Below are 11,128 nucleotides of genomic sequence, written 5' to 3'. Positions count from 1 at the left end.
CCTGGGAGTGAGTCCCTGCCCCTCCAATTCATCTGTAAAGTGTGGCTCTATGAACATGTAACAGGGACCATTATTTCTTAACACACCTGATACGTCTTATCCTGGGACCTTTACTAGAACACAAAGTGACAAAGTCCTCTGAGCAGTGTCCTTCCCTGCTGCTCTTCCCTCTGTCTGTGGTGGCCCAGCAGGTTCCATGGCACAACTTGCACACACTTCCCTCCAGGGTGGACGGAGACCTGGTCTGTTCTGGAAGACCAGCAGCATCTGAGGCCAGGCCATTAAGGGCAGAGTACAGGAACCCATCTTGTCAGGAGCTACCTATCTGGGGACAGTTGCCACACAGACCCTGGTTCTGTGTGGCTGGGCCTTGTAGTGGCCCACATGAGGCTGCGTTCTAGGCTCGAGGAAGGAGCACGCTGGCACCTCATAGTTCTCTCTTCAGGCTTGGCAGAGCTTTTTTGGAAGTCACAATGCTCAGCTGCAGGTACCATCATGCCTCATGGGCTGTCTCTGGGAAGAAAAGCTCTCGGCATCGTTGCATGGTGTCCTGAGGGGAGACCACGCTGTGGCCGACGGTCCGGGGGTCAGCATAGATCTCATAGTCGTTCCCACCCTGCACTCAGAGGAAGAAGAGAGAATGCATGGTCTTAGGTATTGCCTCCAAGAGCTGCCCAGGGTTGAGGCCCAAGAGCCACCCAGGTGGACCTGCCCCTACTCAGAACCACCAGAAAGCACACCTTCCAGGCCCATCAGACCCGACTTGCTGTGTGACATGGGGCAAGGGTCTAGCACTCTCTGGCCCCCCACCATCTTCTGGTATGTACAATGAAACTGGTGAATGTGGACTGTCTTCCAGGAGGTCACCAAAAGTCTGTTCTGTTGCCCTGTGTCCTAGCCTTGACCTCAGGCACTCTGGGTTAAGGGGAACCTGGGCAAGACCCACACTCACAGGACTGGTCTCATTCCCAAAGAAGTGGATGATGTCAAAGCTGTCCTCATCCAGGCTATCCAGGCAATAGCGCTTATCCCAGCCCTCAGGGAAGACATCAAAGCTGATCATGCCTCCTGTGGGGGAGAGGAGGTGTGACTCAGCTCTGGGAGGGCACAGAGCTGGCAGCAGGACAGCCACAAGTGAACTTGGGCAAGGCTCCATTTTTTTTTTAAAGATGGGTTATCATGTATCTCAGTTTGCCTTTGAACACACTATTAGCCCAGGCTGGCCTTGAGCTCCTGAACTTCCTGCTTCTACCTCCCAAGTGTTGAGATTATAGGTGTGAGCCACCATACCTGTCCTCTAAGGCACTTTGTTCATTTGTACCAGAAACAGGGCCAAGGGCAGACTTGGAATCTTTGGGGTTTCATCCAAATGGAGAAACCAATGGGAAACACAGGACCACAAGAGCAAGGGTGGGCTCACCCAGCCAGCACGGCCAAGGAACCCTGAGGTGACAGTGAACTGGGACACACACCATAGTGGTGGGGGGATCTGGGGGTTTCTGAGCACACGTGTGACAAGACCGTAGGTTCTAAGTGATCCTAGCAGCTGGTCTCTCCTCGGGCCACTGGGGAGCAGGGTGAGAAGACACCTGGTAAATCAGATGCACTAGGTCAGCCGGAGCCTCGGGGGTGCAGCTAGCAACAAAGGTAAGCAGAGTCAGCTTCAGAGGCATCCAGAGCCCTAGACTTGCCAATCAGTCAGACTTGTGAGGGGTGAGAGGAGAACTCACCATCAGGAGGTCATTTGACAAGGTGGGCTGAACTGGGGCACAGGTGAACCATGTTCCCCTGCTATGTCTGAGTGGGGTTTCTTCGTCAGACTCTCAGGCCCACCAGAGGGGAAGACATACCTCGGGAGAACCTCAGCCCCTTTCCGGCAAACTCTGTCTTCAGGGCTTCTACAAACTTCTCCCGGATCTTTTCCTTCTGCAGAGAGGGTAGAGACCGGCTCAGAGGGCCTGTTGTGTACCAGGTCGGCGCCTGACACACAACCCACACCGACTCACTGTTCTTCAGCAAAGGGAAACAAGCTCTAAGAGGGGTCAGGCCTTGCTCAAGGTCACTTAGCCTCAAAAAGCAGTTCTGGGGACTAGATCCAGATCATTGATACCTGCCAAATGGGGTGTGAAGCAAGGTGGAGGGGACAGGGCAGCCTGAACTCCAAGTCACGGTGCCCATCTTAGGGCAAGCCTCGGCTCATGTCAACATAGGACTTAGGCAACAGAGATAAGGATCTGGGAGGGGAAGTCCTGTGTGTAGGCGGCAGAGGGCGTTCACAGACTAGGCCTAGTTACATCAACAACTTGCATTTTCTATTTTCTCTTGGAAAACAGTGGGGCTGGGGTTAGCAGGGCCCGGTACAACCCCCATCCCAGCAGCACCTTACAAGCACAGAACTCAGGGACATTCACTCACTCTGGGCCTGGCCGTGCTGGGACCACTGGGGCAAATGGGCAGACTAGACCTGGGGCAGGCAGAGGAACACACCAGCCAGCCTGACCAGATGTCTTGGCTGCTGGGCTAATGGGAGTCAGGCTCAGAGGAGGGACTGGAGGGAATAACCCTATCTGGCTGAAGTAGCAGTGACATGAAGAAATCAGCTCAGAGGCTGAAGACCAGGCTGAGGGTCTGGCTACGTGAGGGAAGGGTGGGGGCCATTGATTTCAAGGCATGAGTAGAGTGCTGAGGACTGCTTTGAGCTGTTCAGGCAGGACCTGGATGCAGGCAGCATGCAGCCTGAAGAGCTGGGTCAGAAGGACCCAGCCTGAGATCTGCAGGCCAAGTGGCTTCTAGGCCTGATGGCTATGTTGCTTAGCTGTTGCAACTATGGGCAAGTTATCTGACCTCTCTGGGGCCATTTTCCTGAACTAAAGGAAAGAGAAATAATTAATGGCTACTGTTTGTTTCTCCCTCAAGGAAAACAGACCTGCCAGCCCTGGTCTTGCCTTCCTATAAGGTGGGGGTGACCCGGGGACACCGGAGTCCCCATCAGAGCCTGCTCATTAGGCCCAGGAGTAGCACTGTACATGCCCAAGCTCTGATGTTTCCACACGGCCCAGGGAGTAGGGCTGCACCTCCCCTCTCTAGCAGATAGGCTGATCAATGGATGGCCTCATGTGCTAAGTCTAGCCTTGTAACCTTGAGCTTCTCAGTTACCCTTTTGTGACAGGGTCCTCATCTAAGGAAGGACTCTACACATTCCTCCCTGGAGACCAAAGGACTGAAGGAGATTTAAGCATGTGTACAGGATCTGGACTATTCAGGACATAGATCAGAAATATCCAAGCGTTAGCCACATCCCAGCCTCCCCATCCCTGCACTATGCCAGGTGTTACCCATCTAGTCTGCATGATAGCCTGTAAGATAGGACGTACTATCATGAGAAAACAAAGGCACACAGTAGTGATGCTTCCTTCCAACTTACTAGGTAAATGTGAGGTAGAGCTGGGCTCGGAAATCTGAGGAAAATGGGAGGGGGAGGGTTCTTTGTCAAAGATCAATCTTTTTTTTTTTTGGTTTTTGAGACAGGGTCTCCCTGTAGCCCCAGCTGTCCTGGAACTCACTATGAAGACCAGGCTGGCCTTGAACTCACAAAGATCCACCTGCCTCTGCCTCCCAAGTGCTGGGACTACAGGCGTGCGCCACTACACCCGGCCAAAGATCAATCTTTACTCCAGTAAGAAAAGTCTCTGTTTCTGTACCAACAAAACTGGGGGTGGAACATCTAAGGGAACTTGGTGTGTTCGAGGAAGGAAGAGGAAACATGATTCTAGAGAGGTGAGCCAGAGGTGAGCACTGAGCATTGCCCAGTCAGCCCTGGGGAGCCACGGAAAGATTGTCACTAGGAAGTGGAAATGGCAGGTGTGTTTAAAAGGTTCCCAGAGGCAAGCTGGAGAGCAGAGGGGGCAGGGGGCAAAGGAGAAGATTTAGGGAAGCCTGGGGGAAACAAGATTACAGCCTGGAGAAGGGGGGTCTCGTGCAGATGAGCCAACAGGAGGCTGAAGTTATTGGATCTGGTGCGGGTGGGAAGGTGGCAAGAGGTGCTGGCTTCGATCAGTAGGGGGCTGGTGGTGCGGGTCACTAGAGACTAGCAGTGATGGAAAGAGACCATATGCCTGCAGTCATGACACACAGTAGGTGCCCAAGTCTGGGCTCAATCAGAACTCCTCCCAACCCATTTAACTGATGAGAAAGTGACTGAGGCCTCCAGTTGCTCAGTGGTACCTTGTCCAGTTCAGAGAACTCAATCCTCTCCTCCAGGGTGCAGCTGCGGCCGATGGGTGAGATGTTAAGCATGCCATTCCGGAACTCAATGAAGGTCCCACTGGGAGTGATGAAAGATAGGAGTGAGAGGGAGAGGAGCCAGGTGTGTGTGTGTGTGTGTGTGTGTGTGTGTGTGTGTGTGTGTGTAGAAGGGCTCTGAATTCAAATCCTGTTCCATTTAGAACCAGTCTCCCTGAACTTCATAGGGGACACGAATCTATGCACTGGCCAGGCTTGGTGGGGCATGCCTTTAATCCCAGCACTCGGGAGGCAGAGGCAGGCGGATCTCTGTGAATTCGAGGCCAGCCTGGTCTACATAACGAGTTCCAGGCCAACTGGGGCTACAGGGAGACCCTGTCTCAAAAAGACCGAAAAAAAAAAAAGAATCCATGCACAAATAAGTTAGGGTCCTGGCCTGGGGGGAAGGCTCAGAAGTAGGGCACCCCTGCCTAGCACAGACAAGGCCCAGAATTACAACCCCAGTCAGGCACAATGTAAAGCACCCCACTTCCTCCCGCAGGCTCCAGATTCTGGAGCCCAAGTTGGTGGGGCCTCACCGCTTCTTGGGCAGTCTGAGCACAGCCATATAGCTGAGGCAGAAGTTGATCAAGTCCTGCAGCAGCTCCTCCCCCAGCTGGTTCTGGATGGTCTGTGCAAGGAACACAAGGCTCTCAGTGGCATGCATAGGTCAGAAGGAACCCTGTGTGGAAAGGGGTGCCCTGGCTCGGCCCCAAAGGATACTGACCTGCTTGGAGAGCAGCCTTCCATGCTTGTACTGCACGGTCCCATTCTCAGCAAACACGTAATCAAACTTCTCAATGACTTGGGGCCACGGAGAAGCCGGGAGAGAAAGAAAGTGTGAGACCAGGTCCCACTGTCACCCAGGCGGCAGAGCGGGAACGAAGGCCATGGAGCCCATTTGTCCTACCCAAACCGACTTCTCCGGTCTCCGTCCCTTCCGCAGCCCTGTTTTCTTCCTCGAGGTCACTCTTCTAGATCACTGCTCAGGCAGGTCCTTCTGCCAGGGACACCCACCCCTTCGCTCATCCTCCAAGATCCAGCTCTTTCCTTTGGGAGACTTCAGGAAGGCCCAGCAGAGGGCACTCTTCCCACCGTTTCCCACTCTCCTGCTTGGAGACTCTGCTCCCTTTCCAGTTCCTCATCACTCTGTCCCCACTTGGGCTGCACAGCAATTTTCAGCTCTGACTGCCACAAGCAGCAGCCACAGAGAGAGGAGGCACAGGGATCGATGTCCTGCAGGATCTGGTGGCCAGGGATGATCACCTGGCTTTGGTGTGTGGTAGAAATGGAGGCATGGACAGATGGAATAAAGAGGTTGTTTGGGACTTGCTGATGGCATGAATGAGTGGGGACAGGGAAAACTCAAGGAAGTTTCTGGCTTGAGGAACTGTGGCACCTACTAACACTGAGATGAAAGTAGGCGTACTGGGGCCCAAATCACCTGTAGAGGACTTCCATTTTCACTGTTAAAAATAGGATAATCTGCTGGGATCAAAGCACACCTTTGATCCCAGCACTTGGGAGGCAGAGGAAGGCATATCTCTGTGAGATCGAGGTCAGCCTGGTCTACATAGCGAGTTCCATGCCAGCCAAGGGTACCTAGTCTCAAAAAAACCCCAACAACCCACCACTAGGCTGGAGAGATGGCTCAGCGGTTAAGAGCACGGGCTGGTCTTGGATCTGAGTTTGATTCCCAGCACCCACATGACAGCTAACAGGGGTCCATAACTCCAGTTCCAGGGATTCTGACACCCTCTTCTGCCCTCCAGGGGCATTGCGTGACACACGTGCACTTACATACATGCAGGTAATACACTCATACACATAAAATAAAAACAGTTGGGAGGCAGAGGCAGACGGATCTCTGTGAATTCAAGGCCAGCCTGGTCTACATAGTGAGTTCCAGGCCAGCTGGGGCTACAGGGACACCCTGTCTCAAAAAAAGACCAAAAAATAAAAAAACCCAAAACATTAAAAAAAAAAAAACAATCAACAACAATAAAAGGACAATCATTGGGTTTGGTAATGCATCTCTCTAATCCTAGGACTCAGGAGTCTGAGGCAGGAAAACCCTATACATTCAAAGCCAACCCGGTCTACCTAGTGAGTTCTAAGTCAGAGCTACATACTGGGACCCTGTTTCCAAAAACCAATAAACAGGGCTGGTAGATGGCTCATTGAGTAAAGGCACTTGCCCAAGCCTGACAACCTGAGTTTGATATCCAGGACCCACACAGTGAAAAGAGATAACAGACTGTCCTTTTGACTTCCATGTATAGGCACATCCACACATTCATTCACACACACACACACACACACACACACACACACACGTAACAGAAACCAAGAACTGAGGTTGGAGAAATGGCTCAGTGGTTAAGAGCACTTGCTGTTCTTCCAGAGGATATGGATTCAGTTCCCAGCACCCACATGGTGGCTCACAACTGCCTGTACCTCCACTTCCAGGAATCCACTGCTATCTTTGTCTTCCTTAGGGACCTGTATGTATATAGTGCACACACATATAATCAGGTGCATACATACATACATAAACTAAACTAAATCTTTTTAAGTTTATGATGAAAAATTATAAAAAACCAAAACCAACCAACCAACCAACCAATACATGACTATAAAGGAAAGTAAGACTCACGGGGAGAAGTGGGAGCGTGCACTGCCTAGGCAGGGCTCTGCCTCTGTTCCCAGCTGCCTCTGCAGTCTAGCACAGTGCCTGGCAAAGGCAGGTGCTTAGGAAACCTTTGCTGGCTCAGCCATTGAGTCTTCCGGCTGCTCTTTCTCCATTTCTTCTGCCCCATAGAGGCAGGATGAAATCTTTGTAGGTGCCCAGGCATTTTCCAATTCCACGCTCCTTCCACTCCCCACCCCAACTAGAACAGATGTGGCCCACGCCTACCTTCATCCCCATCACCCAGCTGCTCCGCAATCTTAGAGTAGTCAGAGCCGCCCACCACACCGATCTGCACCCTACTTCGCAGCTTCTGCAGGAAGGCTGATATCTCAGGGTCAATTTTCTGATGGGGGTGGGAAGGAAGAAAAGGATTCTGGTTGTCAGAATGTCTGGGACCTCTACTTAGCTCTACTTAGTGTTCAGAACTCAGGGAGCCTTGTTCCTCCTAATCTGTAGCAGGAGAAAAAAAATGTCAGAAATGCAAAATGCAAAACTGTTCGCGCACTGACAATGCCCAAAGTGGAAAATTCCATACGTGACTTTGGGTGGTGTGTTGCAACCAAATCAGAAATACACTAAAAAATATTGCATAAAATAGTGCTGGAATATATCTTGGTGGAGGTTGGCCTTGAGTTTCTAAAAAAAAAAGGGGGGGAAACCCTAAAACACACACATATAAAGTCTGTCAAGATGACTTGGTAGGTAAAGGTGTAGGACCCTGAGACCCTCTTCATTCACCCGCTATCCCCAATCCCTCCAGACCCCGACTAATTGCTCTTTTAGATTCTGTAAAATGCTTGGCTGCTGCTTTAGACAGGCCTAGACATGCCCTGACCCCCGCCTGCTATTCCCCCCCCCCTCCACGAAACCATAGATTAAGCAAACCCGAGCATGAAAACTGCCCTATACGGTAAAAACGGAGACTCCTGGCCCTACAGATAACAGTCAGCACATTCCACAGCCCTGAGAATAGCACCTACCAATAAGAAACTTCCAGGGCTGCATCTTATATATCGATTCAGTTTAAAACTATGTTGGCGCGTGCGGGCTCCTTGAACCAACCAAAATGTATCTTCGGTATCCCCCTCCTCTCTTTGTCTAAAACCTATAAAAGGCTCCACTCTCCCTTACTCTGGGCTCTCAGCACGGATCCGTTGAGTTGGTGAGGTCTGAGAGCCCAAGCAAACCATAAACCTTTGCTTTTGCATTTTGGTGTGTTGGGTCCTTGGTGATCTTTTTGGGGTCTAGTGGATGAGGTACAACATTTGGGGGCTCTTCCGGGATCCCCCCCAGAGGCCCCCCGAGAGGAACCAACCCCAAAAGGTTTGTGATCAACTGGCCGGGTAACTTTTTGTAAAACTGTGTGTGTGCCTGTCTTTTCTATACTTTCCCTTTGGTCGTGGCCGTCTGATCTCAGTTTTTTTGTCGCTGCAATGCTAGCAAGGCGACCTGGAGGATTTGGGAGACGTCCCCATCCTCATCGGGGTGGGTGTTCCCCACCAGACACCCCACCAGGACACTAGTCCATCTGAAACCTCAGAGGACCTCGCGACCCTGTTGGGACACGCGCGTCCTATCCGTATGGTGTTTGGCATAATCGAGCCAGGGAATCCACACGGCCGAGAGTCCAGACCATCTGAAAGCTGCGGTAGTTTATTTGGGGCCCTCTGTCTGTCTGTGTCGTTCTTGTGTCTTGTGATCTTCGTTCTAATTTCTTTGTTGACGAAACAGATGGGACTGATAAATACTATGGGCAACACCCCATCTTCCCCTCTAGATCTTACACTAGTCCCCTGGGGAGACATTAAGACGATTGCCCATAACGATAGTGGAGATGTAAAGAAAAAGAAATGGACAACTTTATGTTCGGTTGATTGGCCCTCCTTCAATGTTGGATGGCGCCCTGAAGGGACTTTTAACCTGAGTTTGATTTCCAGGGTAGAGGACCACGTCTTCCGCCCACGGATGGGCCACCAGGACCAGATCCCATACATCGTGACCTGGCGAGGCCTCATAGAACGACCCGATGCCCCGCCCCCTGCCTGGGTCAAGTACTTCCTTCCCCCTTCCCCCCAATTAATCCAACTGCTCCCCCTCCACCTCTGCAGGTCCTCCCTCTCAGACCAAGGCGGAAGAGAAACCCATTCTCCAGGGAGGCATGGAGGAGAACGACATCTCCCCCCCCCCCCCCCGCCCTACTCCTCTCAGATGGGCGCCACAAGTGCAGGCCCCGCCTCCTAACCCTGAGGAGCCACTATCACCTCCACAGGGACCTGTGCAGGCCACATGGAACTGGAGGGGGGCAGCCCCCCAGCCTGACACCATTGTCCTTTGGCGCTCACAGAATGTGCCTTTCTCTGAAAACCCCAGGGACTTGATTAACTTATTGGAAACTGTTCTCTTCACTCACCAGCCCACCTGGAACAATTGCCACCAGCTCCTGAGTGTCCTGTTCACTACTGAGGAGCTAAACAGGATCCTGGAGGCAGCCCGGAAATTGGTTCTGGGCCCCACCGGGGACCCTACCACAGATCCAGGCATCATTAATGTCAGCTTTCCCCCTAGCTAGGTAAGGAGAGGCTCCTGGTTTACTGCCAGACTCTGTGAGCGCGTCTCAAAATGCCAGCTCGAAAACCCACCAATATGTCTAAGGTCTACAATGTCAGACGGGCCCGAAACGAGCCCAGCCTCATACTTAGAGAGGTTACAAGATGCCTTCCAGCGGTTCACTCTGTATGACCCAGAAGCAGAGGAATCAGCTCAAACTGTGATGTTTGCTTTCGTTAACCGGGCAGCATCAAGAGAAAGTTACAGTCTTTAGATAGACTAGGAGAAAAAAAACCTTAGGGACTTAATAGCAGTGGCGGAAAAGGTTTATAAGGGAGACAGCAGAACAAAGAGAGGAAAGAAAAGAAAAAAGACAGGAAGCAAGCCTGACCAGGGTCCTGGAGAGACAACAGGCCCGCCATAAGAAGGACCTCAGAGAGATATTATTGGTAACTGTGTTGGATAACTTTAGTGTCAACTTGACACACCTGGGTTGAGGGAGCCTCAGCTGGGGAACTGCCTCTATTGGACTGGCCTGTGGCCATGTCTGAGGGGCATCTTCTTGATGAGTGATGTGGGAGGGCCCAGCCCACTGTGGGTGGTGCCACCCCTGGGCAGGTGGGCCTGTGTTGCATAAGAAAGCAGGCTGAGCAGGGGCCAGGGGAGCAAATCAGTAAGCAGCATTCCTCCGTGGCCTGTGCTTCAGCTCCTGCTTCCAGGTTCCTGCCCTGAGTTCCTACCTTGGGCTCCCTGATGAACTGCGACCTGGGAGATGTAAGCTAAATAAACCCCTTCCTCCCCAAGTTGGTATTGGTCAGAGTATTTTGTCACGGCAATGAAGAACAAACTAGAACAGCAACCAACCCCCAGTACGGAAGGAGCTCATCGGCGGGATCCATACCATGAAATAAGGTAGGGAAAAACCAGTGTGCATACTGTAAGGAAGAAGGGCACTGGGTGAAGGACTGCCCCAAGAAGAATAAACCATCAGCTAAAGTATTACCAGCTCTAATTGGGGGTGAAGACGGTGACTAGGGGAGACGGGGCTCAGGTCCCCTCCCTGAGCCCAGGGTAACCCTGAAAATAGAGGGGAAACCAATTGAGTTTATGGTGGATACTGGTGCCCAGAATTCGGTTTTATTAGGGCCAAGAGGGCCAGTGTCCTCCAGAACTATATGGGTACAGGGGGCAACAGGAACAAAGCCCTATTCATGGACTACCCAAAGAACAGTAGATTTAGGGAAGGGCCGGGTATCCCACTCATTTCTAGTAATCCCAGAATGTCCCTACCCACTTCTGGGCAGAAATTTATTGTCAAAATGAGGGCACAGATCCACTTCACAGCTAAAGGAACCACCCTGCTTCACAACAGGGTACCGGTTCAGGTTCTAGTCACCAACGACCTGACTAAGGAATATAGATTCCATCAGGAGCCGATCCAACCAAACCCTGATATATCAGATTGGCTCTAAAAACTTCCCTAAGCCTGGGCAGAAACAGGGGGTATGGGTCTGGCAGGACACAGGCCTCCTGCATATATTGAACTCAAAGCAGGGGCAGACCCTGTTAAAGTGCACCAGTATCCTATGCCCCTAGAGGCAAAACGTG

The 11,128-nt window shown here is 51.8% G+C and overlaps 1 protein-coding gene across 1 annotated transcript in view; it reads right to left on the bottom strand.

Moving 5' to 3' along the window:
* Positions 1 to 90: 90 nt before the first annotated feature.
* The window catches only part of Pmm1 (phosphomannomutase 1), a 17,404-nt gene continuing 6,366 nt past the window's right edge, over positions 91 to 11,128 (bottom strand). Inside the window, exons 2-8 of the mRNA XM_008844797.1 lie at positions 7,199 to 7,316; positions 5,009 to 5,085; positions 4,821 to 4,912; positions 4,225 to 4,324; positions 1,851 to 1,926; positions 953 to 1,068; positions 91 to 616 (exon numbers count right to left, since the gene is read on the bottom strand). Coding sequence (XP_008843019.1) covers positions 494 to 616; positions 953 to 1,068; positions 1,851 to 1,926; positions 4,225 to 4,324; positions 4,821 to 4,912; positions 5,009 to 5,085; positions 7,199 to 7,316 — 702 coding nt within the window. The 3' untranslated portion in view covers positions 91 to 493. The remainder of the gene's footprint in view (positions 617 to 952; positions 1,069 to 1,850; positions 1,927 to 4,224; positions 4,325 to 4,820; positions 4,913 to 5,008; positions 5,086 to 7,198; positions 7,317 to 11,128) is intronic.

The sequence above is a fragment of the Nannospalax galili genome, unplaced genomic scaffold (assembly GCF_000622305.1).
Source record: "Nannospalax galili isolate Female #2095 unplaced genomic scaffold, S.galili_v1.0 scaffold180, whole genome shotgun sequence".
Taxonomy (NCBI): Eukaryota; Metazoa; Chordata; class Mammalia; order Rodentia; family Spalacidae; genus Nannospalax; species Nannospalax galili.
The sequence above is the reverse complement of the archived record's forward strand: the minus strand, read 5'-3'. Positions and strand labels throughout refer to the sequence as shown.